This window comes from Chionomys nivalis, chromosome 14 (assembly GCF_950005125.1).
Source record: "Chionomys nivalis chromosome 14, mChiNiv1.1, whole genome shotgun sequence".
Taxonomy (NCBI): Eukaryota; Metazoa; Chordata; class Mammalia; order Rodentia; family Cricetidae; genus Chionomys; species Chionomys nivalis.
Window position 1 is genome coordinate 69,012,371 of NC_080099.1, and position 26,385 is coordinate 69,038,755.

The 26,385-nt window shown below is 46.2% G+C and overlaps 1 protein-coding gene across 9 annotated transcripts in view; it reads left to right on the forward strand.

The window, feature by feature from the left end:
- Positions 1-1,651: 1,651 nt before the first annotated feature.
- Tmem241 (transmembrane protein 241) overlaps positions 1,652-26,385 on the forward strand; it is a 144,962-nt gene continuing 120,228 nt past the window's right edge. For 7 of the 9 annotated variants that reach the window (XR_009058309.1, XR_009058312.1, XR_009058310.1 and 4 more), the window contains exons 1-4: positions 1,652-1,781; positions 5,228-5,274; positions 11,011-11,088; positions 19,867-19,948. Coding sequence is in view for 5 of the 9 variants with exons in the window: in XM_057789223.1 (XP_057645206.1) it covers positions 1,710-1,781; positions 5,228-5,274; positions 11,011-11,088; positions 19,867-19,948 (279 nt within the window). In the remaining 4 variants the exon portion in view is untranslated. Of the gene's footprint in view, positions 1,782-5,227; positions 5,275-7,114; positions 7,151-11,010; positions 11,089-19,866; positions 19,949-26,385 lie in introns of those variants that run through there. The other 2 variants (XM_057789224.1, XM_057789226.1) reach the window with 2 other exon arrangements.

Genomic DNA, 26,385 nt, shown 5'->3' on the forward strand with positions numbered 1-26,385 from the left:
TAAAGTAAAATCAAGTAACAAAGTATCAATAATCACATATTGGAACTCTCTTATATCTTTAGGGAAATTGCCAAACTAATGTCTGAGTCTCTTCTTTCCTGTGAGCGTAAAAAGACTCCACGACAGAGGCAACTGACAGGAGGAAGTTTCATTCTGGCTCAAGGTCCAAGGGTACAGCCCTGGTGGAGAAGGCAAGGCAGCGGGAGCTTGAGCAGCTGTCAATCACAGCACAGGCAGAAACAGAGAGCAATGAATGGACACGCCCCCTTAGCTCCCTTTCTTCATCACCCAGTGAGAAAGTGGTTCCTCCGCTTGAGGTGACTCTTCCTGCTTCAGGTACCGTCAGGTTAACACTGCCATCACAGAGACTGCACCTAACACAATAGGAACAAAAGTACAGAGAAACCATGTCTCGAAAATAAAAAAACCAACAACCCCCCAAGCTTAAAGTCTATTTTAATTATTTTTTTGAAATTTTCATGTGCATGCAATGCATTTTAATGATATCCACCCCTATTTTTCACACTCCCCTGGACACCGGTGATGCCCCTCCACACTTTCATATCCGTTCTTTTCTTCTGATTTTTTTTCTGGAAAAGTCTGTCTTGGCAGCAGGCGCCTTCACCTGCTGAACCACCTCTCTGGCCCACCTGCACCTCTTATTAACCACGCAAATCACCAACGTCTTCCTTGTTCATTTCCTACTGTTCGCCCACACCAACGTTAATTTCCTGCCCTGGCGAAATGTTTAAAATTCTGCTTTGAAAAAGACGATCTCCTTTCCTGTCTGTGGCTCAAAGCCACACAGCCCCAATTGGCTTTGGATCCCCAAAGCCAATTTTGCAGTCCAGGTGACCTTTGAATTTACTACCCCACCTGCTGGGATTACAGATCTCGGGCACAACCTACAGATAAATTCCGTTTTCAAGCTTCTGTTAAGAATATTTCTGGGTTTACTTTATTTTTGGTTCTGTGCATATTGTACTTCAGAATGTACTTTTTTATTTTTTAATTTTTCGAGACAGAGTTTCTCTGTAGCTTTTGGAGCCTGTCCTGGAACTAACTCTTGTAGACCAGGCTGGCCTCGAACTCACAGAGATCCGCCTGCCTCTGCCTCCCGAGTGCTGGGATTAAAGGCGTGCGCCACCACCGCCCGGCTACTTTTTTTTGTTCTTGTGCACTTGTTGAGTCCAGCAGGATCCTCTGAGGTGGATGCTGGGAACCGAACTGCAGTCCTCTTCAACAGCAATATCCACTCCTAACCATTGAACCATCTCTCTAGTCACTTTAAAATTAACTTCAATCGTGGCTAATTTGTGTTTTTGCCAAAATTAAACGGAAGCAACGTAGAAAATCGTAAAAATTCGGTAAAGCCTCGCGTATTTTCATCCAGTCATTCAGTAATAGCTATGGCTATTTTTCTTCAAACCATAAGGAATGCTGTGACGTCTTCGGTAACGTGCTTACTTTCTTTTCCACCATTTTCTACCACCGGCAGCTAGAGAGGTCTCGCTTTTCAGAGGACCCCGGGCCGGAGGCGAAGCTGAGGTGTCCTAGCAGGAGCGGCCCCTTTAAGGAGGCGGCTCCCGGGCGAGCTGCTCGCTGATTGGCGGAGCGGAGCCTCGTGGCAGGGCAGCGGAGACCGAGGCGGCTGGGTGGGGTCCGGCCGGTGGGCGCTGCTTCTGCCGGGGAGCCGAGCGAGTTGACAGATGATCGGGAGGCGCTCCCTGCTCGGCCTCACCTTTTGCACCTGCTACCTGGCTTCTCACCTCACGAACAAGGTGAGCGTGCGGGCGGCCGCGACTGCGCGTGGGCTGCGAGCCGTGCGGTCCACGTCACAGAAGCTGCCCCGGGCTGTCTGGTCCGGATGGGGACCGCGAGGAAACCGACTCTGAGTCCACTTCACCGGAACTTCGTTTCCGACTTGGAGGATTGTCTTCAAGTGGAGGATGTGGCCGTGCGTGCGCAAAGCCTCGGGCTCCATCCCCAACACTTACCTTACACTCTCAGCTCTTGGAAGGTGGAGGCAGGAGGATGCGGGCTTCAAGGTCTTCCTCAGCTACCTTGCGAGTCTGAGGCCAGCGTGGGTTACTTGAACCCCTGTCTCAAGTTAATAAATACATATATACGCAAACAAGCAGAAAGCAAGCAGTTGCTCTTCCCTCAGGGAAAGAAGAACTGAAGGTATCAGAAACATTCTGTCCCGTCCCGAAGAGCCTTCTGCCCCAGGACCCAAAGTAGAAGCAGTGTAAAAGATTATCAGCCCTTACTCCACTGATTGACTCATTTAGTCTTTATCTCCTTTTCAGGTATTTCCGCTATATCCAAGGGTTTAAAATCTTGAGAGGCAGAAACTCCTATTTTGATAAGAGTGGGAAGTGGCCTTGAGTTTAGTGGATGCTCCTGTCTCTACCGCCCAAGTTCTGTGGGATTTGTAGTGGGACCGCCACGCCCAGCTATTATTTATTATTATGTTAATTTTTAAAAATATTTATTTTTATTTTATGCATATGGCTGTCTTGCTTGCATGCATGTCTGTGCAGCGTGTGTTGCAGTGTGCAGAGCCTAGACTGCATATGATTCTCTGGAACTGGAGTTACAGATGGTTCTGAGAGCCGTCATGTGTTCAGATCCTCTGGAAGAGTAGCCAGCAGGTAGTTCTTAACTACCAAGCCGTCTCTCCAGCCTTTGTCTATTTATTTAATGTTTGTATGTGTTGGTTGTACCTATCATGGGACACCAGCAGAGGTCAGAGGGCATCTTGCAGAAGTCACTTCAGAGTGTAGTACTCAAGTCATTAGATTTGGTGGTTAGTGCCTTCTCACCAGCCCTACCCCCTTCCCCACTAAGACAGGGCCTTGCTATGTGATCAAGGCTGGGTTGGAATCTTCCTTCTGCCTCCTGAGTGCGGGGATTACCTAGCTCAGAGACATTTTAGAGCTAAAGTTCAATTTGTCAGAGACTTCTTTTTAAAATATTTATTTTTAATTTTTAATTGCATGTCTGTGTTTGTGTGTGTGTGTGTCTGTGAGGATAGATGCCTGAGGAGGTCAGAGGCATTGGCGCTCTTAGAGATGGAGTTAAAGATAGTTGTGAGCCTACCAATGTGTATGCTGGGAATCTAAGAGGGTTCTTTTTCAAGATCTGTAAGCATTATTAACCTCTGAGCCATTTACCAACTAATAGACTTTTTTCTTTCCTTTCCCTCCCTCCCTCCCTCCCTCCCTCCCTCCCTCCCTCCCTCCCTCCCTCCCTCCCTCCCTCCCTCCTTCCTTCCTTCCTTTCTTGTTTTTCCGAGAGAAGGTTTGTCTGTGTAGCCCTGGCTGTCTTGGACCTCATTGTGTAGACCAGGTTGGTCTCAAACTCGGAGATCCACTGCTTTGCCTCTTAAAAAAAAAAAAAAAGAGGAGAGCTTCAGTACTTTGTTTTATTTTGTATACTAGGGACAGAACCCAGGGCTTCACATGTTAGATACATGCTCAGCCACTGACCTACTCCCCACCGGAGCATCAGCATCTTAGATCTCCCTCAGTTTGTGAACTAAAGCTAAGCACACAACACATTGAGAAAATACTGGTATTATAATTAAGGTTATTGTGGGTGTTCAGGCCATGCCCAGGCCTCTCTTCATCCTTTCTCTAGTTCAGAAAGAAGCATCAGGGAAAGGTAGGGTGGGGCACACTGAATGATACAAGTGAACGCAGCGCAGGAAGTGATCTGTAATCGGAACATGTAGGAACTTATTCAGGGAGAGTTTTGGGTAGGCCAGGGAAGATACTTCTGTGAATGTCCTCAATACCATTGGTTCTTACTATTTAATCCCTCCCTCTTTTTCCCCTCCCTGCTCTCCCTCCCTACTTTCCTCTCCTCTCCTTTCTTTTGAGACAGGGTCTCACTGTATCTTCAGCTGGCCTGGACTTGCTTTGTAGATCAGGCTGGCCTTGATTTCACAGAGCTCCTCTTGCATCTGCCTCATGAGCACTGGGCTAGGTGTGTGCCACTGCACCTGGCTTGGCTGCATCTTTTTTTTTTTTTTTTTTTTTTTTAAGATAGTGTGGAGAATTAACAGAGTCCTTTCCTAAAGTATTTATTTAATAGCTTTAGACCATAAATAAAGTGTTTATAGTAGAAAAAGATATCTCCAAAGACAAAATACAATCCCTCCATTATAAAGGTCTATAAATCCGATTAAAAGACTTATAGAAAGACTGGAGAGATGCTCAGGTAAAAGTGCTTGCCTCGCTAGTGTGAGGACCCGAGTTCAGATCCCTAGAGCCCACCTAGAAGCCTGACGTAATAGCATGTGTCTTTACCCCTAAAACAAGGTTGGAGGAAGACACAAGGGAAGACTGATGTGACAATGTGTGTCTACACTCCTATAGCAAGATAGGCAGCAGCTCATGGGTCAGTTAGCCTGGCATATGAATAGCAAAAGACCTATCTCAAGCAAGGTGGAAGGCAGAATAACATCTAAGATTGTCCTCTGACCTCCACACATGTGCTAAGCCACAGTCACACATATGAACATGTACACATATGTATATTATATCAATAAATTATACACAACAAAGAATTAAAAAAGAATCAGGGTATACCTGTAATTCCAGTACTTAGCAAGCCAGGGCCAAAGGATTACCTGGATCCTGGGTTACATAGCAAGTTCTAGGTCAGGGTGGGTTACATGGCAAGTTCTAGGTCAGGATGGGTTACATGGCAAGTTCTAGGTCAGGGTGGGCTACATGGCAAGTTCTAGGCCAGGGTGGGTTACATGGCAAGTTCTAGGTCAGGGTGGGTTACAGATAAGATCCTGTTTCAAGCCGGGCGGTGGTGGCGCACGCCTTTAATCCCAGCACTTGGGAGGCAGAGGCAGGTGAATCTCTGTGAGTTCGAGACCAGCCTGGTCTACAAGAGCTAGTTCCAGGACAGGCTCCAAAGCCACAGAGAAACCCTGTCTCGAAAAACCAAAAAAAAAAAGAAAAGAAAAGAAAAAAGAAAAAAAAAATCCTGTTTCAAGAACAAACAAGCAAACAGTAACAAAACAAAAATATAATCTTACCCCAGCTGTTCCCTTCAGTATAACTTGGAGGGCCATTCTTTTGCCCATTCAGACTTGGGGGAATGAAGGCCTTTATATAGAATACTCAGATTTCTTCAATAGGAATATTATTATATGCTCTATTAATTCTCTGTCATTCAAAATGTTCATCAGTCTTGTGTTTGTTTTCAGTATGTCCTGTCGGTCCTGAAATTCACCTATCCTACATTATTCCAAGGGTGAGTATCTTTTTTCCCCCCAGATTTTGTTTTTTAAAATTTGTATGTTTGTGTGTATTTGTGTGTATATGACACATGAATGAAGTACCTTTGGAGGCCAGAAGAAGGCATTGTAGCTGGAGTTCCGGGTGGTTGTGAGCCATCCGACATGGGTGTTGGGAATCGGATTCTAGATCTCTGTAAGAGCAGCAAGTGCTCTTAACCACTCATCTCTCCAGCTCCCAGGGCAAGTATCTTCAGCTACTTGCATATGCATTTGTAGGAAATGTCCAAAATGTCTTAGAGAGCTCTTTAAAACAGCTTTAGGAACTACACTAGGTTTTCTCTCTCCTCCCTCCCCAGGCAGTCAAGCCAAACTGAAGAAGTATAACAGCAGCTGAATTGAGCAATGCAACTCCAGGGTAGGTTCACTGACCTGACAGAACCAGGCCAGGGAAGTTTTCTAGATTGTAGGTGAGGGGTGTTGGTGTTTCTCCACAAGCTGGGTCTGCCCACATATGGTAAAATCAAAACCGTGAGCGGCTGGAGCAAATGTGGAACTCTGGGAACAGGAGGATCGGGGTTTTCCTGAGCTTACAGGGGCAACCTGGAGGCTCCATCTAAACACATAGGTTCAGCAGCAGCTAGAGACACTATAGTTTTCCCATTTTGTTAGTAGGCTTTTGGTGTTCTGTGTTACTAAGGTCACTCCAGCTTGTTTAATGGCCTAGCAGCAGCAGCAGGAGCAGCAGCAGGGAAATAGCCTCTGATGACTGCCCTTGTGGCTTTGTAAAAGCCTCTTTATTGTTACATAAGAGACACCTAATTTAGCAAGCCAGGTTCTGCCTATCAAAACCACGTATCTAGAGATGTTTGAAGGAACCATTACCTGAGCACTTCTCAGCCATCTGGGACTTTCCTGGTTTGCTAGGTGTGTTTGTACAAAGGCTCCAAGTCCTTGAGAAGAGCAACTCAGATAGCAGTCACCGAAGTCTCGGTGCCGTTAGGCCGGGATCCACACCAGATAGACTGGACCTGTTGGATTTTTCTTTTCAGCAGACACTTGACTCATGTCCCTCCCCAGGAAGCCTGAAAGCAGTGCTGTTAGGCCAGGATTCACACCAGATAAAATGGACCTGTTGGATTTTTCTCTTCAGCAGACACTTGACTCATGTCCTTCCCCAGGAAGCCTGAAAGCAGTGCTGTTAGGCCAGGATTCACACCAGATAAAATGGACCTGTTGGATTTTTCTCTTCAGCAGACACTTGACTCATGTCCCTCCCCAGGAAGCCTCAAAGCCTCAGACATTTTTGTATGTGAACCTGTAAAACTTGGAATGACTTTCTGGATATTCCCACTTAAGACATTTGGTAAGCCGGGTGGTGGTGGCGCACGCCTTTAATCCCAGCACTTGGGAGGCAGAGGCAGGTGGATCTCTGTGAGTTCGAGACCAGCCTGGTCTACAGAGTTAGTTCCAGGACAGGCTCCAAAACCACAGAGAAACCCTGTCTCGAAAAACCAAAAAAAAAAAAAAAAAAAAAAAAAGACATTTGGTAAAAGAACTGTTATGCCCAGGTTTGCAAAGTCCCCCCAAAACCAACAAGGATACAGAGTCCCGTATGTAAAAGCAAAGAGCCTTTATTCTAAACAAGTTTGCAAACTCGGGCTATCCTTGTGTCTAACTGTTGGGACTAATTGAGTCCTGGCCTTCAGCTGCTCTTCCCTGTCTAGAGCCTTCTAATTGAAGATACTAAAAGCTGTGCTTTGCCTTGAGGATCAGAGGATGGGATTTTCACCTGTTGGCCGTAGACTGCAGGGTATTTAAGCCTCCATGGTGCTATTAAAGGGGGGCTTTTGGTACCAGTGTTTGAAGGTCTGTGTGTCGGTTTGTCTCTGCGTATGTATTCTCAACCTCTAGCCCCTTGCCCGAAGCTCGCGAACTGGGTTCTAGCGCATAGAGTGCAGATGTGGGGTGGGGGTGGGGGTGGGGGGCGCCGGGGGGGGGGCGGTGCGTGGCATCTAACATATTGGAATAATCAATTGGAGAGCCCCGAGCTCACTTATAGTTGAGTTTTTATAGTAATAAAGGTGGGGGTGAGGGATTTCTAAGGTTCAGTACCCCTGGTTGTCTAGGGGTGTCCTGAGGGACGTGTGCTGGCAGGTGATCCTATCTACAACGGTTGGTACGTTAGGAATTTCCTTTGGATGGCCTAGTGTCTGGGTAATCTCAGTTTGTGATCCTTCCTGCAACCAGGTATTGCCTCAGGGTAAACTACTGAGACTCAGGCCTCCTTTAAGCTCATCATGGCTGGGTCCTACGCTGACTGGCAGGTGATGATGGCTGGAAGTTAAGAACTTCCTCTGGGTTCTCTGCTCCTGTTAAGCTTCTCATGCCTTGGTCCTACAAACTTCTTTTTTTTTTTTTTTGGTTTTTTCGAGACAGGGTTTCTCTGTGGTTGTGGAGCCTGTCCTGGAACTAGCTCTTGTAGACCAGGATGGTCTCGAACTCACAGAGATCCGCCTGCCTCTGCCTCCCGAGTGCTGGGATTAAAGGCGTGCGCCACCACCGCCTGGCTCCTACAAACTTCTTTAGCTTTCCTTTCCCTCCCTCCCTGCCTCCCTCCCTCCCTCCCTGCCCCCCCCCGTTCTTTTCTCTTATTTATTTTTTTGAGACAGGGTCTCTCTACATAGTTCTGGCTGTCTGTCCTGGAACTCACTATGTAGAACACGTTAGCCTCAAACTTACTGAGTTTGCCTGTCTGCCACTACCTCTTAAGTGCTGGAATTAAAGACATGGACCACCATGCCTGATAACAAATTGTTCTTAAAAATATTTTATCAATTTCTTTTTTTAAAGATTTATTTTGTTTCATGTGCATGAATGTTTTGCCTGTATGTATGTATGTAGGTATGTATATATGTATACCATGTACTTGATGCTCCTAGAGTTCAGAAGAGGGCATCAGATGCCATCCCTTCCCTCCAAAGGGACTGCAGACATACTACACAAACACATAAAATAATGTATGTTAAATATAAACATAAATATAAATATAAGCTGAGGGTATTGATGAGTGAACGCCTTTAATCCCAGAACTCAGCAGGCAGAGCTCTGTGAGCTCGAGGCCAGCTGGGTCTACAGAGGGAGTTGAAGAAAAACCGGGGCTACACAGAGAAACCTTGTCTTAAAAAAGTCTCCAAACACTACTTCATGTCTCTGGGGTGAATCGACCAGGTTCAGACCTCCACTCTAGAGCAGGTTGGTTCACGGCATGAGCTAGTTGCTCCATTCTTGGCTGGCAGCGAAGCAATAGTTCTTATTACTTTATTCTATAAAGAAGGAAATAGCCTGGCATATTTCAAGGTTGCATGCTGTGTGCCTTGGGAATTCCCAAGGCAGAGTGAGACTATCTCCTGGGGTGTGTGTGTGTGGGGGGGGGGACTGGCCCAAATCACAAGGCCTGGAGTCATGCATAAGCAACTTTGTCCTGGAGACCAAGGGTTCTCAGTTAGTATCATAACACATAGGTATGATATAGTCATTTCTGAGGTGAGGTGTCTCAGGTCATTTGGGACTAAAATACAGTCATAAAATGTGTGCGTCATCTAGAGTATAGAGGTGACTAAGCTGAACACTGAGAGTGTCCTGAGAGGTCAGATTGCCGTCATATATGACCCCTGGACATGGATGTGACATGGCCATGATCATGGTAAATTAGAATGTCCAGATTACAATCAGTGGGAAGTAGAAGGGCAGCACTAAGACCTGTCAGGAGGACGTGAGCTGCACGAGGCTGCGGGAGTCCTGGACCCCCCGTGAGTCTTGGAGATGCATGGGTGGCTTCACAAACAGGGGCTCCTTAATGGGTGCAGTATTTAAAGGGGACACGGGAACTTGCTACATTTGGGTAGCTCTAGAAGTTGAATACTACTTAGAGCCCCAGAATAAGGATAAGAAACACCACTGAAGAGAATACTTGTGATTATTGCCTGTCATCTCCAGGAGATGCCGGTGAACTCACAACCCCCCTCCCTCTTTTAAAGGTTTATTTTTATGTGTGTGTGTGTGTGTGTGTGTGTGTGTGTGTGTGTGTGTGGTGACTGAGGAGGCCATTGGGTCTCCTGGAACTGGCAGCTATGAGCCCCAGCTTGGTGCTGGGATCTGAACTAGGCCCTCTGGGAGAGAAGAGAACACTCTTAACCACAGAGCCATCTCTCCCTCGCAGCCTCCCAAGTGCTGGGGTTACAGTTATGTTCCACCATGTCCGGCTCATTTGGCATTTTGATGTGCTTTGCGCAGTGGGAGAGGGCAGTGTTCTAACACATGCTGTCCCTGACTATATTGCTAAGAGCACTGTTCCTCTAGTGAACTTCATGACCCCAGGTATATGGGGCTGTAAAGGGGCTAAGGTCTGAGGGCTGAGGAAGAATCAACATTTTTATTTATTTATTTATTTTGATTTTTCTTTCTTTTTTTTTTTTGGTTTTTTTTGTTTTGTTTTGTTTTGTTTTGTTTTGTTTTGTTTTGTTTTTCAAGACAGGGTTTCTCTGTGGTTTTGGAGCCTGTCCTGGAACTAGCTCTTGTAGACCAGGCTGGTCTCGAACTCACAGAGATCCGCCTGCCTCTGCCTTCCAAGTGCTGGGATTAAAGGCGTGCGCCACCACCGCCTGGCGAATCAACATTTTTAAAACAAGTAAGTGATATGGTTTAATTAGCTGCTTAGAAAAAACTGCTACAAGGTAGAGAATGGATGGTGGGGACAGCCCTTGGGGGTCTTTATAGGATGCTAAGGTGTAACATGAGGTCCGGCTTGTTGGGGTTTATGTCCTACCCAGTTCCCACAGTTGGTAAGCCCCCAAAGAAAATTACACAGAGGTCTATATTAATTATAAACTGATTGGCCCATTAACTCAGGCTTCTTATTAACTCTTGTAACGTATATTAACCCATTATTCTTACCTATATTAGCCACATGGTTCAGTACCTTTTACAGCGGGGTAGAACACATCCGTGGTCTGGGCAGGACTGCAGAAAGAGCTTCCTTCTTCCCAGAATACTACTGTTCTCCTTGCCCCACCTCTACTTCCTGTCTGGTTGTCCCACCTATACGTCCTGCCTGACTACTGACCAATCAGCGTTTATTTAAAATGTAATTGACAGAATACAGAATTGTCCCACATCACTAAGGGCCAGATGCACGATAGGGAAGATTAAATTACAACAAAAACTAGGGAGGTGGCTTAGGATGTGAACACTGTTATGGGGAAAAATACAATCATGACGATTTTGCCAAGTAGACGAGGGCAGTGAAGCCAGAGGAAGGGCTAGGGAGAAGGTTGAGGTGCTGCCTCAGCTGGCTGAGTGAGGGCGGTAGGATGATGACCAGGCTCAGGGAGTGTCTAAGACAGCATTTGGCATGTGACATGACTGTGAGGCTATGGAATTTCAGGGTTCAAGTATCTAGATGAGAACAGGGATCTGGAAGTCATCCGTATCTATGGCTATGAATGAGGTTCAGGAAATGTCTAGAAGGAGAAGAGGCAAATAAGAATATCAACACGTATTGGCGAGTTGGATTCAAAGGAGTAGAGATGGGAAGTTGTCTACAGAATTAGAGAAGAGCTGGGCAAATGGGGAAAGCGAGGTGTAGAAGGGTTGGAGATACGTATTAGCTGCCGTCAGCAGGTCTGTCCTGGCTGGATGGCACTGGGCTCTGTAGGCCTGTAGTAACTCATCTGGACATTCATCCGTTCCAGGTGGCAGACACTCATCGGTGGACTTTTGCTTCATATGTCATGGAAACTGGGTTGTGTGGAGATCAACAGCAGTTTAAGGTATCATAGCCCCTTTGTAACTGGCTCATGACTCACGCACACTTGCCTTACATATGTATTTTACTGCACCAGGACACTTGGATGTGTGCTTGAGTTGTTTCGTCTCTTAGTTCCTTTCCAACCTTGAGATTCAGTGATTTTATAGTAAGATAAATCTTGAACAGTGTCAGTAATATGAGACTAAATTAACAGACGCAGCCTCAATACCATATTAATTCGCCTTTGTCTTAGGGCTAAAGATCACTACAGAGAGCTTACTGAAGAGCTTTAAATATCTTTTGGGAAATTTTTTGTTTGTTTGTTTGTTTGGTTTTTTGAGGCAAGGTTTCTCTGTAGCTTTGGAGCCTGTCCTGGAACTCACCCCGTAGACCGGACCGGCCTTGAACTCACTGAGATCCACCTGTTTCTGCCTCCTGAGTGCTGGGATTAAAGACTTGTGCCACTCACTGCCCAGTGGGAGTTTTTATTATTATTTTCTACTTACAGAGCAGTTAAGAACAATACCAATGTGCTCGTCACTTTCTGTTGCTGTGGTAAACACCAGGACCAAAGCAACTACAGTAGGAAGGGTTTATTTGGGGTTTACCATTTGGAAGGTTAGAATCCATGATGTCTGTGCAGAGGCTTGGTGGAGGAAGAGCTTAGAGCTCACATCTCGGTCTACAAGCAGGAAGCAGAGTGCATGGAAAACAACTCATGGCCTTTCGATTTTTTTAAATTTTTTTTTTTAAAGATTTATTTATTTATTATGTGTACAGCATTCCTTCCATGTGTGCCTGAATGCCAGAAGGGGGCACTGGGTCTCATTATAGATGGCTGTGAGCCACCATGTGGTTGCTGGGAATTGAACTCAGGACCTCTGGAAGAGCAGTCAGTGCTCTTAACCACTGAGCCATTTCTCCAGCCCTTAAATTATTATTATTTTTTTAAATAATTTTATTTTATTTGATTTATTTATTATGTATACAATGTTCTGTCTGTGTGTATGCCTGCAGGCCAGAAGAGGGCACCAGACCTCATTACAGGTGGTTGTGAGCCACCATGCGGTTGCTGGGAATTGAACTCAGGACCTTTGGAAGAGCAGGCAATGCTCTTAACCGCTGAGCCATCTCTCCAGCCCCCCTTAAATTATTTTTATTTAAAATTTTTTTAAGTTTTTTGAGATTATAATTTAATTACATCATTTTCCTCTTTGCTTTTCTCCCTCCAAACTCTCCCATGCACCTCTCTCTGCTCTCTTAGATAAATGGCCTCTTTTTATCCATTATCCCTCACTTTATTATTTTACAATTCGTGTTGTGCATAAGATACTGATCCACTCTAGAAGAGTGGCTTATTAAATCTTACTTTTGCCCTAAGTAGTGAACTAAAAAATAATGAAGTGCTTACCTGTAACCCCAAGACTGGCAGGGGCAGGGTGGAACTCACTGTAACCCCAAGACTGGCAGGGGCAGGCTGGAACTCACTGTAACCCCAACACTGGCAGGGCAGGGTGGAACTCACTGTAACCCCAACACTGGCAAGAGCAGGGTGGAACTCACTGTAACCCCAAGACTGGCAGGGGCAGGGTGGAACTCACTGTAACCCCAACACTGGCAGGGGCAGGGTGGAACTCACTGTAACCCCAACACTGGCAAGAGCAGGCTGGAACTCACTGTAACCCCAAGACTGGCAGGGGCAGGTTGGAACTCACTGTAACTCCAAGACTGGCAGGGGCAGGCTGGAACTCACTGTAACCCCAAGACTGGCAGGGGCAGGCTGGAACTCACTGTAACCCCAAGACTGGCAGGGGCAGGCTGGAACTCACTGTAACCCCAACACTGGCAGGGCAGGGTGGGACTCACTGTAACCCCAAGACTGGCAGGGGCAGGCTGGAACTCACTGTAACCCCAAGACTGGCAGGGGCAGGCTGGAACTCACTGTAACCCCAACACTGGCAGGGCAGGGTGGGACTCACTGGTCAGCCAGCCTCGCAGAGTCTGTGACATCCAGCTTTAGTGAGAGGCCCTGCCTCAGGAGACAGCAAGGTGCAGAATGGCTGAGAAAGACGTCAGAGACTGACCTTTGGCCTTCACACGCACACATGTGCACACACACAAACATGTACACATACATACACACAGAATAGAAAAAAAATATGTAAGTTCCTTTTGCTTGTAAGACAAGTATTGACTTTACAGTGGTAGGGTTACTATTCTAGGCCATGCCAGTGGTCCGCCTATGAACCTTCTTCTTATTTTCATGCCTGGAGGCTATTTTTAGGTCCACTAGATGTCAGCAGAATACAGGATTTTTGAGAATTCCATTTGAGGAGCCCTCCAGGCACCCATAGCAAAACATTGCAGTGTTTGCAGGGAGCAGATGTTCTCTCAATAAGGCATGCTCTATTTGAAAAACAGTGATTTAATTTAATTAGCTTCATCTCAGTGACAACAGTTTTATGATGTATGCCAACACATTCCACAACTTCACACAGTTCTTGGTGGTGCCAGGTGGCATGCAGATGGAAAACAGACCTAGGATTCACATGTCACTGATGGGGCGTGGCAGAGCCAGGAGTTGCTTCCCATAGCTACCCTCATGCACACACATACACATGCATGTAAATGTGCGCATAAACATACTCATGGGCTCAGCAATTCCCGAGAGGCCCAGATGCCAAAGGGACCTGAGACCCTGCCAGGATCACCACAGACTTTAAATCTGCTTTGTTTCCTATGTGGGTAAGGTAATGAAAGAATTAACGGACATACAGGCCAAAGCCTCTAGATGATGGATTGAAAGTGGAGGCAGGTGGCGCCTCTGTTCCTGATGTTCAGAGTAGCCTCTACAAGTTAAACTTCAGGGCCTGCATCCTACAATAGCGCTTCTGGGAGTTTATCCTGAATACTATTAAAAAATCATACACGTGAGGAAATAATATATTCAAGAATACTCACACAGCATTGGGATAGTAAAAAAACCTTAAATATCCAACCATAGGCCCTCCATAGCCCGCAGTGACCTCTCACTCCCAGAAATCCTCCTGCCTCTGCCTCTCCAGTGCTGGGGTTAAAGGCGTGCGGCACTCACTAGCCATTGGTATTGTTCAGTTATTACTAATGCAAGTTAATGGTCATTAATTCAATTGTCAGTAAATTGGGTGTGGCTTTTTGCCATGGGAAATTGTAAAATTAATGAAATTATGAGACAGTGTGTGCAACAGGATCCCATTATTGTCAAAACATTAGTATATGTGACATTTGGACGCTGGGAGTGTACTTGCCAGGTCTCCCCTTTGGGCATGGCTCAGATTATAATTGCAGTGGTTTCTCCCTGGCTGGCCTGGAACATGCTGTGTAGCCCTGGGTAGCTTGGAATTTGCTGTGTAGACGAGGCTGGCTTTGAATTCACAGGGATCCACTGCCTCTGCCTCCTGGGTAATTGAAGGGCCAAGGAATGTCACAAAGATCATACTGCATAATAGACCTTATAAAAGAGATTTCTTGGGGCAGGGTGTGTGGGGAAACATGAAAGGCCACCGGAGGGAGGGTGGAAAAGGAAGAGAAGCCATGCAGGTGCAGGCTTTATAAAGGATACTGGACTCTGGTAACAGTGTGTCACATTTGGCGGGTGGTGAAGTCATGGCTTCTGGTGCTGAGCTGCTGCAGGCTCTGGGAGCATTTGTTTCTGGAATGTGGTTGTGTCTTGGCTTACCAGCAATAGGTGTGTACCACACTAGGCCTACAGTGTGGTGGAGGATGGCCTTTTCTCACTGCTCAGAGCAGCCAAGAATCCCCAGAGCCAGCTGTTACGGATTAGAGCCACAGCCTGTGCTCCAGTAACACATGTTCAGCATCTGCCCTCAGTAAACCAATTAAAATAGCTAAGATAGCAGTCCTGGCAATGCGTGGCCCTGCCCACTTTTGACTTCTATCTTCTGTAGGTCGTCTGGCAGGTTGTATATTTCTTTGATCGGTTGTCTATCTTCTGTAGGTCGTCTGGCAGGTTGTACATTTCTTTGACCTGTCCTATCTCCTGCAGGTTGTCTGACAGGTTGTACATTTCTTTGACCAGTTGTTCCATCTTCTGTAGGTCGTCTGGCAGGTTGTACGTTTCTCTCTGGTAGAAAAAGTTTTTCCTCTGGCTGGCCTAGGCACTCTGTTTTTCCAGCTTGAGACTTCTAGCTAGTTCCAGTTTCCTGAAGGAATTTGTCGTTTGGACAGTCTGATAAAGTCAGGGACACAGGTGTCCCTTGAATGTCTTCATCCCTGCCAGGCCTCTGAAGGTGTCTGAAGTTCTCAGGAAAATGCCTGCACCCCTTTTGGCTGAGGGGCAGCCACTGTCTCATGAGCACAGCGTGCTCTTTCCTGTTAGCCCCAAGTGAGATGGCGGGTCAGTGCCTGGGCTGGATGTTTGGAGCATCTCCCTGAGCCTCCCTGCTCTGTCTCCCAGAAGTCTCTTCTGTATCCAGTTGAAGTTGTGTTTTTGTATTTCAGAGTAGAGATGGGCACATAAGACATTCCTTAGGGTTGTTTTCTTCCCCTCACATCCACAGTGAGCAGTGCAGATTCATTTCTTGGAGTCTGTAACTCAGCAGGAGTTTCCTTTGTTTATTTTAAGAGGGACTTGAGTACAGAGGTCTGGGACTTTACTGACCTTACATTCCAAAGCCCTGGGCTGCTGCAGCCAAGCCAGCTGCCCTGGCGACTTAAACACCCACGTCTTTCTCATCAGCACTCTGCTTGCGGGTTCGGTCCTGCACTTCTGGCGCATGGCCTGCTGTGGGTTTGTGTTGTTGCTTCTGATCCTTGTAAGCCTTGTGTGACAAGTGAGAATTGGGAAAGCCTTTTCCTAGGGGAATGGCCACCATCTGCAGTATCTCTTGGCCCCTGAGGGTGGGGATGGCGTGCTCCTCTCTCTGTTCATCTTTTTGTTGGGGCTGTAGACATCTATTTTTGCAGGCAGGATTGTGCTAATGGAGAATATGTTTCTGTTAGCTTTTTTACTTGCAGCTTACCTGTCGATAGCCTTGTCTCCCATTAGTGGACAATGGGTGTGTGGGCATAGAGCAAAGACATGATTGAAGGCCTAGGCTGGGTAGGCTTGACTTGAGATTCTCGCCTTGAATTTACTGACTGTTCAGTAGAAACCTGACCAGGGGTTAGTGTGCATCTGTGTGAGTGGACAGCTTTTGATGAGAACAGGGGATAGGAACTGGTCAAGTGGGGCAGGGACCCCAAATCAGCAGTTCTCAGAACGTCAAGAGAGGGTTCTACTTCCTGTTTCTTTGCTATCTCATGGTCTTAGTTGGGATTACTATTGCTTCATTAAAACACCATGACCAAAAGCAAGTTTGGGAGGAAAGGGTTTATTTGGCTTATGGTTCCATATCATAGTCCATCACTGAAGGAAGGCAGGACAGAAACTCAAGCAGGGCAGGATCCTGGAGGCAGAGGCTGATGCAGAGGCCACGGAGGGGAGCTGCTTACTGGCTTCTCATCATGGCTTACTCAGTCCACTGTCTTATAGAACCCAGGACCACCAGGCCAGCGATGGCTCCACCCGCAATGGGCGGGGCTCTCCCCATCAATCACTAATTGAGAAAATATCCTGCAGGCTTCCCTACAGCTGAATCTTAGAGGCATTTTCTCAATTGGGGCTCCCTTCTCTCAGCTGACTCTAACCTGTGTCAAGATGACATAACATTAGCCTGCACACCCCTAAATAAGCACGTCTGATTGTGTGACTGGAAGTCAGAGAAGGCTCCTGGGTACCCACCTCATCGGCCCCGGACTAACAGCTCACCCTCCTCCCACACCTACTCTAGTTTCTGCCGTAAGTTCTTTTAAAAGCCCCCCAGACTAGCAGCTTGAAAGGAGCCCTGTTTCTGGGACTCTCCCGTTATATGGGACTCTCTCACCCTCTCCCTCCTCTTCTCCTTCAACTCCATAAGCTCCCACCCGTGATCTGGCAAAAATGGCAGAGGAAGGAAGGAGCCCCTTAGACCTTAGAGGATGAAGGGAAGTTGGTAGTAAGAGTCAGTAGCCAGGCTGTATGGTCTCAGGCCAGAGGCAGAGAAGAAGGTGGAGCAGCAGGCATGGTGTCAACACCACAACCTCAGTGCTTATTGATGTCAGCTCACTTCCCAGAACAATGTCTTTCTGTTGGGAGTTCCTGCAGCTATTTCCACTGGCAGGAAAGTGAACTGGGAAAAGATAAGAATGAAAACTCGGGGCAGCTCCATTCCCCTCCCCCCTTTTGTTTCTTCAAGATAGGGTTTCTTTGTGTAGCCCTCGTTGTCCTGAAACTAGCTCTGTAGACCAGGCTGGCCACAGACTCACAGAGATCTACCAACCTCTTCCTCCCAAGTGCTGGGATTAAAGGTATGCATCACCACTGCCTTGCTGACAGTGCCTTCATTGCCAGTACTGAGTCAAGGTCTCCAGTTGTAGAATATTAAGATGTGTTACATTTGTTTATGCTGTAAAACATTTGTTTAATGATGCAAAGATGTGCTGCATTCTTTTTTTTTTCTAAAAGATTTATTTATTAAGTATACAGTGGTTTGCCTGCCTGTGGGCCAGAAGAGGGAACCAGACCTCATTACAGATGGTTGTGAGCCACCATGTGGTTGCTGGTAATTGAACTCAGGACCTTTGGAAGAGCAAGCAGTGCTCTTAACCTCTGAGCCATCTCTCCAGCCCGTTGCATTCTTTTATGTTGCATTTGTTTAATTCTGTGAAGCTGTGTTACTTGGCCTGTCTGAAGCACCCGATTGGTATAACTAAGAGCTGAATGGCCAATAGCAAGGCAGGAGAAAGGATAGGTGGGGCTGGAAGGCAGAGAGAATAAATAGAAGGAGAAAAAGAGAAGAAGGAGAAAGAGAAGGAGAGGGATCAAGGAGCGAGAAAAGAAAGGGCAGTCACCCACCACACAGTAAGAAGTAAGTAAGAAGACATGGAGTAAGACGTAAAGAAAGGTATACAGAAACAGAGAAAGGTAAAAGCCCAGAGGCAAAAGGTGGATGAGATAATTTAGGAAAAGCTGTGTAGTAACAAGCTAAGTTTGGGCATTTATAAGAAAGAATAAGCCTCCCTGTGTATTTATTGGGCACTGGGTGGTGGGTCCCCCAAAGAACTAAAGAGCAGGAGTACAAAGTAAAACAACCAACTACACTCTGGGGACTGAGCCTGTCGTCTATTTTCCTTACATGTTTAAACATAGTGGAAGTTGTGACTGATGGCCTTGCAATAAGAATGAATTCTATTGGCTTATAAACAGAGATCAGGGCTAGGGTCAGAGGATGGATCTGTGGTAAGTGTAAAGGTAGATTCTGTTGATGGAGGATGCAAAGAACCTGGTGCCTCTTTCATAGGAATGCGCTCTATTCACTGAGAGACTAAGCTAGGATTAGGGCCTGAACAGTGCTCAGGATTTTGGGGGGTTCAGGAAGGCTGGCTCATAGAATAGCAGGAAAATCACCAGGTTGATTGACCACTTTTCCCTCCGGCGTTCCAGGTGACCAGGCATCCTTCCATTGAAGGTCTACGTGATTGGCAGACCTGGTTTATCCAATGCCTGTTCTAAGCCGCACTTTCTACACCTCTCTGTGAGAGGGTGGGACTTCCTTATGGATACAGCATGTGGTTGATGGACTCAGTCCTGCGCAGAATGGACATACGGGGATGCTTTCCCTCTGTAAGAAATTAAAAGTGTTTGTTTGATAGTCTTAACCATACACATGTATATCTGTGCACATTCTTGTGCACATGTGAACACAGGCCAGAGTTGACTGTGGGTGTCTTCGTCAATCACTGTCTACCTTTTATCTTTTTGGGTTTTCAAGACAGGGTTTCTCAGTGTAGCCCTGGCTGTCCTGGCACTTGCTCTGTAGACCAGACTTGCCTCAAACTCCCAGAGAGCCGCCTGCCACTGCATCCCAAGTGCTGGGATTAAAGGCCACCTTTTATTTTTTATTTTTTTGAGACAGGTCTTTTAGTAAATGTGGAACCCTCAGATTCAGCATTCTGACTAGCAAGCTCCAAAGGTCCTCTTGTCAGGCCAGCACTGGATTGCAGGGTGCACCAGCATACCCAGATTTTACATGGGTCCTGGGGATCTTACACAGATCCTCATGTTTGCAGACCGTGTACCTTGCCAGAATATGAGCACCTGAGCTCCTGAGGTTTATTATTTAAAAACCATTTTTTTCTAATTTTTTGGTTTAAAGTTGTGATTCTGTGGAGCAGTTTGAAATATCTTAGGCAAACAATCTTTTAAAAAGTTTTATTGGGGGGCTGAAGAGATGATTCAGGAGTTAAGAGCTCTTCTAGAGGTCCTAAGTTCAATTCCCAGCACCCACATAGTGGCTCACAGCCATCTGTAATAGGATCTGGTGCCCTCTTCTGGCCTTCAGGTGTACATGCAGAACACTCACACATTAAAAAAAATTACTGGTGTGCTTGAAAATTTTCACCGTTGGAGAAAGTCAGCTGTGTCCTTTCCTGGGCCTGTGGCAAGGCCTGTCCATGCTCATTGGAGGTTTCCTGAATGCTAAGTAGATGTTACATGACAATTATATATTAGAACACACATATATGTGTGTGTGTGTGTGTGTGTGTGTGTGTGTGTCTGCTCTCTCAGTGAGTAAAGAACACATCTCACTTATCGGGTCCCCCAAGGGTATTTAGACAACCTTGTTGGAAGACATTGGTGCCTCTGAGGGTCAACCCTTCCAGCTAGGTCTTTTCAAACATGAAGTAGTAAAAGCATTATAATTTCTCCCCCTCTTTTCAGATCTAATGTTTTGGCATGGCTTCCTGCTTCAGTGCTGTCGGTGGGTATAATCTATGCAGGGTCCAGAGCTTTGTCCAGACTGGTAAGTATTAGTGTGTGTGTGTGTACACAACCCCTCTTTCCTTGTTGCTTTTTTTTGTATTTTAATTTATTGCACCTGGCATCCGTGGGGGCCAACATCAGCTTGAATGTAAAATGAGATCAGAGAACAGAGCTGTTGATCAGCTTACTGTAGCTGTAATCAAAACACCAAGGGAGCAACTTAAGGAACTATATTTTGGCTCACTGTTTCAGAGGGTCCCAGACTGAGTCCTTGCCTCTTAGGTGTTGGGCCTGTGGTGAGGTTGAGCATAAGCAATGGAGGATGTGGCTGAGCTGTTCACCCCATGACAGATGGGGACAGTGAGATAGAAGATGGAGGGCCTGGAGTAACTTTCAAAGGCCTGTCCCCAGTAACTTACTGGAGGTCTTGCTGCCTACAGTTTCCAGACTTTCCCAAACAAGTACCACTACCTGGGGACCAAGCCTGCAGTATGTGAGCCCTTCTGAGGGGACCCTTGATATCCAAACTCTGACAGAGAAACCTGGGCCTGGGATAACATGAAGCATCTTTTTCTACTTCTGTTGAACTGCAGATAATTAGAGAATACAACAGGGCCAGCTTTCTCACAAGGCGGAGGTGGGCAGAGAGACACAGTAGCAACAGCTGTGAAGTCTGCCTCACTTGAGCAAGACCCTGTGCCTGCTGCTGAGGAGTTGGAACTGGGTTGCTATAGGAGAGCCTTTTTGTACACTATGAAGATGTGTCTCTGCCAAGGCACTTTCTGATTGATTTAATAAAGAGCTGAATGACCAGTGACTAAGCCGGAAAGGATAGGCGGTGGGATTCGGGGCGGAGATAGGAACTCTGGGAAGAAGAGAGGTGGAATTCATGAGCCAGACCCAGAGGAAATGGGATGTACAGTATGGAAGGGAGACAATGAGCCGCGTGGGGGAACATAGATTAATATATACGGGTTAATTAAGTTTTAAGAGCTAGACGGTACAGGCCTAAGGCAAGGACAAACTCTCATAACTAGTAAGTCCCTGTGTCATGAGCTGGTGACTCACAGAAAGTCCAACAGCACTGGTTGATGAAACGGTCCAGGGGATGCTGGATGCAGCTGTGGACACAAGTGTGGGATAGAGTGGAGCAGTATCGGGGGAACTAGCAACACGAATTGTCCATTGTGTCTTCCCGTTCCTCATCCCTCCTGCTTCAGGACTGAGCTCCTCAGCTGTGTGGTTTCTGAGGAACAAATGTTTCCAAATGCATTATCGGAACTCTACACTGCAGTTCGTTAAAACCACATGGACTTAGAAATCAGATGGTATTAAAGCCTCCTCTCACCTTATCAACTTCTATTTTTATTTATCAGAAAATAACTGTATCTGCCATTTGGAAAAGTACAGAATTTGTAAAATAATTTAGTCTTTTTATAGTGTTTGCTGTTATGTTAGTTCTTGACACCTCAGATGGTAAAACCAACAGAGTCTGTCTAGCTGGGTAACAATATTGTTCGGACAGCTTCGGAGTTATAAAATAGCAATTGAGAAAATAATTGGAAGTTAAATCATTTCTTTCATGATTTATACTGCTGAGGAGATGGAATGACATGTTCCGAGGGTTGGGAACTTCGGGGTGGGCTCGGAGCTGACCCATAGTACACCTTGGTGCCCATCTTGGAGTATTCAGGTACTTCCCATTCTCTGTACTCCTTCTTACTGGTTCCATTAGCTTTAATTTTTCCCTCCATGTACTGGATATTTATGGGTGACAAAAGTTTAAAGGTTGAAAAAGTCAGGTATTGGGCTTATAAAAATAATGCTTTTTGTGCAATGATTTTTCATAGGTTTAGAGCAGTTTTCTCTCTATCCTTTATTATCTTTTACTTTGTGTGTGTGCATATACGTGTGAGGTGTACCCACTGTGTGTGCATATACGTGTGAGGTATACCCACTTGTGTGTGTGCATATATGTGTGTAGGTGTTCCCACTTGTGTGTGTACATATATGTGTAAGGTGTACCCACTGTGTGTGCATATATGTGTGAGGTGTACCCACTGTGTGTACATATATGTGTGAGGTGTACCCACTGTGTGTGCATATACGTGTGAGGTGTACCCACTTGTGTGTGTGCATATATGTGTGTAGGTGTTCCCACTTGTGTGTGTGCATATATGTGTGGTGTACCCACTGTGTGTGAGCATATACGTGTGAGGTGTACCCACTTTGTGTGTGCATATATGTGTGTAGGTGTTCCCACTGTGTGTGCAGCATGAATAATAAAAACCGAGAGAAAGATACTGAGGTTCAACCTGAAGATCAGAAAAGCAAAGCAGCCAGCCACTGGCTCTCACCTCTCATTTAATCGTCTGCTTTCAAACTGCCTAGCATATTATCACAGAGACCCAAATTTTTCCGTTATAGTGGGTTTTCCCATTTTTTTTTTTTTAATGTCGGAAAAAACTCTCTGTTTTAACTGATTCCTCCCTTTAAGAATTCCCGGTTGTCTCACCAAATCTCCTGACGATGTTTTTTTTTTTTTAATTTTTTTTATTTTATTTTTTTTTTAATATTTATTTATTTTATTTGTTATGGACCCCATTACAGATGGTTGTGAGCCACCATGTGGTTGCTGGGAATTGAACTCAGGACCTTTGGAAGAGCAGGCAATGCTCTTAACCTCTGAGCCATCTCTCCAGCCCCTCTCCTGACGATGTTGATGAAGTTGTGAGGCTTATTGCTGCTGTGTAGAACAGTAAGAGCCTGGCTGGATTTCAAGGTAGCTACCTAGTCTGGCAGCAGCCCAAGGTTCAGGGAGAGCCCGCAACCCAGGGGGGAGGGGGAGGGGTTGTCTGCAAAAACGCACAGGCGATTGTTTAGAAAAAGCACATGTGTTGGGGGCTACCTGAAGGCTGCAACAGAAACATCCCAAACTCATTCAGAGGCGCATGGAAAAAAGAAAAGAAACCCACCAGCGGGAGCCCCACGTGCAGCTCCGGGCCATGCCAGTGGCTTTTTGGTGAATTTGTACCCCAAACATTGTGTGTCAATTGTAGCACAAATAATAAAACCCAGAAACAGATATTGGGGTATAACCTGAAGACCAGAAAGTAAAACTAAGCCAGTAGAGGCCAGGCACTGGTGTCACACACCTTTAATCTCAGGATTTGGGAGACAAAAGCAGCTGGATCTCTGTGAGTTCAAGGCCACCCTGGGCTACACAGGATCAATGCAGAAACATATCCAGACTTACACCTTTAATCCCAGTACTAGGGAGTCACATGCTTTTAATCCCAGCACTAGAGGGGAATATAAAAACGGGAGGAGACAGAGGCTCAGGGCTCAGTCTGCAGTCGCCCAGCCTTGGTAGAGGTAAGGCTTCTCTAGTGGCTTGGCTGTTTTGCTTTTCTGATCTTCAGGCAACCTTTATTTATTAAAACAAATAAAATATCATTATATGTATGTGCATATGTGGATTTTAGAGGTCAACAATAGGAATCTTCTGTCATGCTCCACTGCATGTGTGTGTCACACACACACAAGCACACTGCATTTGAGACATGGTATCTTACACTTTCAGCTACAGTAGCTTGGTAGTGAGACCCTGGGATCTGCCTACCTCCACCCTTTCTACCACTGCAATTACAGATGTGCACCATCACACCTGGCTTTTAGGTTTTAGATTTCATCTTCACACCTGGCTTTTAGGTTACAGATGTGCCCCCTTCACACCTGGCTTTTAGGTTACAGATGTGCCCCTTCACACCTGGCATTTAGGTTACAGATATGCCCCTTTATACGTGGCTTTTAGGTTACAGATGTGCCCCTTCACACCTGGCTTTTAGGTCACAGATTTCACCTTCACACCTGGTTTTTAGGTTACAGATGTGCCCCTTTACACCTGGCTTTTAGGTTACAGATCTGCCCCTTCAACCTGGCTTTTAGGCTACAGATGTGCCCCTTCACACCTGGATTTTAAGTTACAGATGTGCCCCTTCACACCTGACTTTTAGGTTACAGATGTGCCCCTTTATACCTGGCTTTTAGGTTACAGATGTGCCCCTTTACACCTGGCTTTTAGGTTACAGATGTGCCCCATTTATACCTGGCTTTTAGGTTACAGATGTGCCCCTTCACACCTGGCTTTTAGGTAGTTTCTGGAAATCTGAACTCAAGTCCTCATGCTTGTGCATTGAGTGCTTTGTCCACTGAGCCATCCCTCCAGCCCTCCTTTATATCTTTATGTGAGCCATTGTCACTGATGGACGAGGCAAAGACCAGCGACCTAGTGGAGGGAAAGGCGTAGGTGTAGAGTACTGACTGCCTCCAGTCCCCACAAGTGGCAGCTCCTCTGATGTGTCATATGTTATCCTTTTCAGATTGGTCTCCTTAAGAACTAATGCAGATGGAATTTTTTTAAAAAAAGCTTTTTAAAATTTTAAAATGATTTACTTTTTAAAATGTATGTTGGTTTGTCTTTGTGAGGGTGTCAGATCCTCTGGAATTGAAATTGCAGTCATTGTGAGCTGCCATGTGGGTGCTGGGAATTGAACCTGGGTCCTCTGGAAGAATCAGGTCTCTTAACTGCTGAGTCCTCTCTCCAGCCTGGACTTTTTCTATTTTTAAAGACTGTCTTCCTGTGTAGCCTATTGTGGCCTTAAACTTACAATCCTCTGTCTTTAGTCAGTTGAGCAGTGGATTACAAATGTGTGCCATGGAACCTGGCCATTTAGAATCTGTGTGAGTTTAAGTGTGTGCCACGGAACCTGGCCATTTAGAATCTGTGTGAGTTTAAGTGTGTGCCACGGAACCTGGCCATTTAGAATCTATGTGAGTACAAGTGTGTGCCACGGAACTTGACCACTTAGAATCTGTGTGAGTACAAGTGTGTGCCATGGCGTCTGAATACGTAGAGTCTTCTTTGTTCGAAAGCACACTCTAGTCTAGGCAGTCAGGAAGGGTACTGGTTCATGTAAGTAAGTTTTAGGATAGAGACTCACTTCAGGCCTGGCTGGGTCCAGAGGGAGTGACAAACTCAGTTTGTCTGTCTTCCACTTCCACAGGGTATCTGTCAGTGTCAGTGCCGATCACCTCAGCCTCACCTCCTCTCAGTTCATGAGGAGACTGTCTTCCTCATGGCTCTTATCTGAGTCCCAGACTTCACTTAGATTGGGTCCTTGTGGTTACTGCCATGGCTGTTCTGCAGACTTGCTGGGAGGGTGAGGCCGTGTTTCCTAGCCTGCCATGGACCTTAGCTTTACCATCTCCCACTGCAACCGAAGAAGCATGGAGAACTGACAGGAGGAGACAGAGGCTCAGGGCTCAGTCTGCGGTGAGGTGGCCAGACTAAGAAGAGGGTGCGGCTGTTCTCAGGTTCAGGCACTTTGTTTAACAAGGACTCCGATATAACATGGCTAAAATCCCTCAGAAACCCACCTTAAATCCCCACTCAGTCTGTTCTCAGCAGTCAGGGCTCTGCACTTTAGAATTCTGCTTCAGAAAGACAATTTCTGGGCAAGCCTGTCTTTAGCTTGCTCTTTGGTTACAGGGTTTACATCAGCTTCAGCCCTAAAATACACCATTCGGTTGAGCTGTCTTGTGGTTTACAACAGAACTTTTTGAAGAAGTTGAATTACATTCTAGTTTAACCAATTGACTTCCGTTTTCATGTGAGTTCCTGAGCCTGACAGTTGAGTGGACTAACCTAGAGCATCTATGGCCTTGTCTAACAGGCAAAGAGAAGCTGCTCAATTCAGAGCTGTTAGAGAAAGAACTCCCACCCCATATACCCACCGGAAGTGGGAGGACAGTGAGTAGGAGGCACCTGTTGTTCAGTGAGAGAATTCAACCCAGCATCTTTTCAGTTCTTTGCATTTCCGTTGCTGTGTAGACATTCCTCGGGTGGATAAACACCGGGCACTCAGACAGTTTGTGTTGGATGGAGAACAGCGCTCACAGTTCTGCTGCCAGCCTGCCAGATAATGACTCCAGGAAGACATGGGGATGTGTGCAGTTAAAATCGTGGGTGTATTGTTATATGAAACACTTTTGAGTAGATCTGACAAAGCCTTGAAGCTGTCTGATGTATGGCATCCGGGAGCTGAGTCAGCTTTGCAGGGCCCCGTGGGGAGTTCTTTGTGGGTTCCCCACACCACACTACAGTTGACTGATTCTGTAGAGGTTAGAAGAGAAGAGAGCATCCCAAAGTTGTTTGTTGTCATTGTTATCGTTTTATTTCATCTGCCCCAGGCTCAAACTCTGTGTAGCTGAGGATGACCTTGAACTTCTGACACCCCCCCTCCCTCGCTAACCCCTCCTGAGTGCTGGGATGACAGAGGTGCACAGGCATGCCCGACGCATGCATCGGTGGCAGCTGCTGTGGGCTCCTGTCATGTCCAGACACTCTTTCTATTCAGTCTTCACTGGCCTCGGGCTCCTTCAGTGATGGCCCCAAGTTCTTTGCAGAGGTGTGAG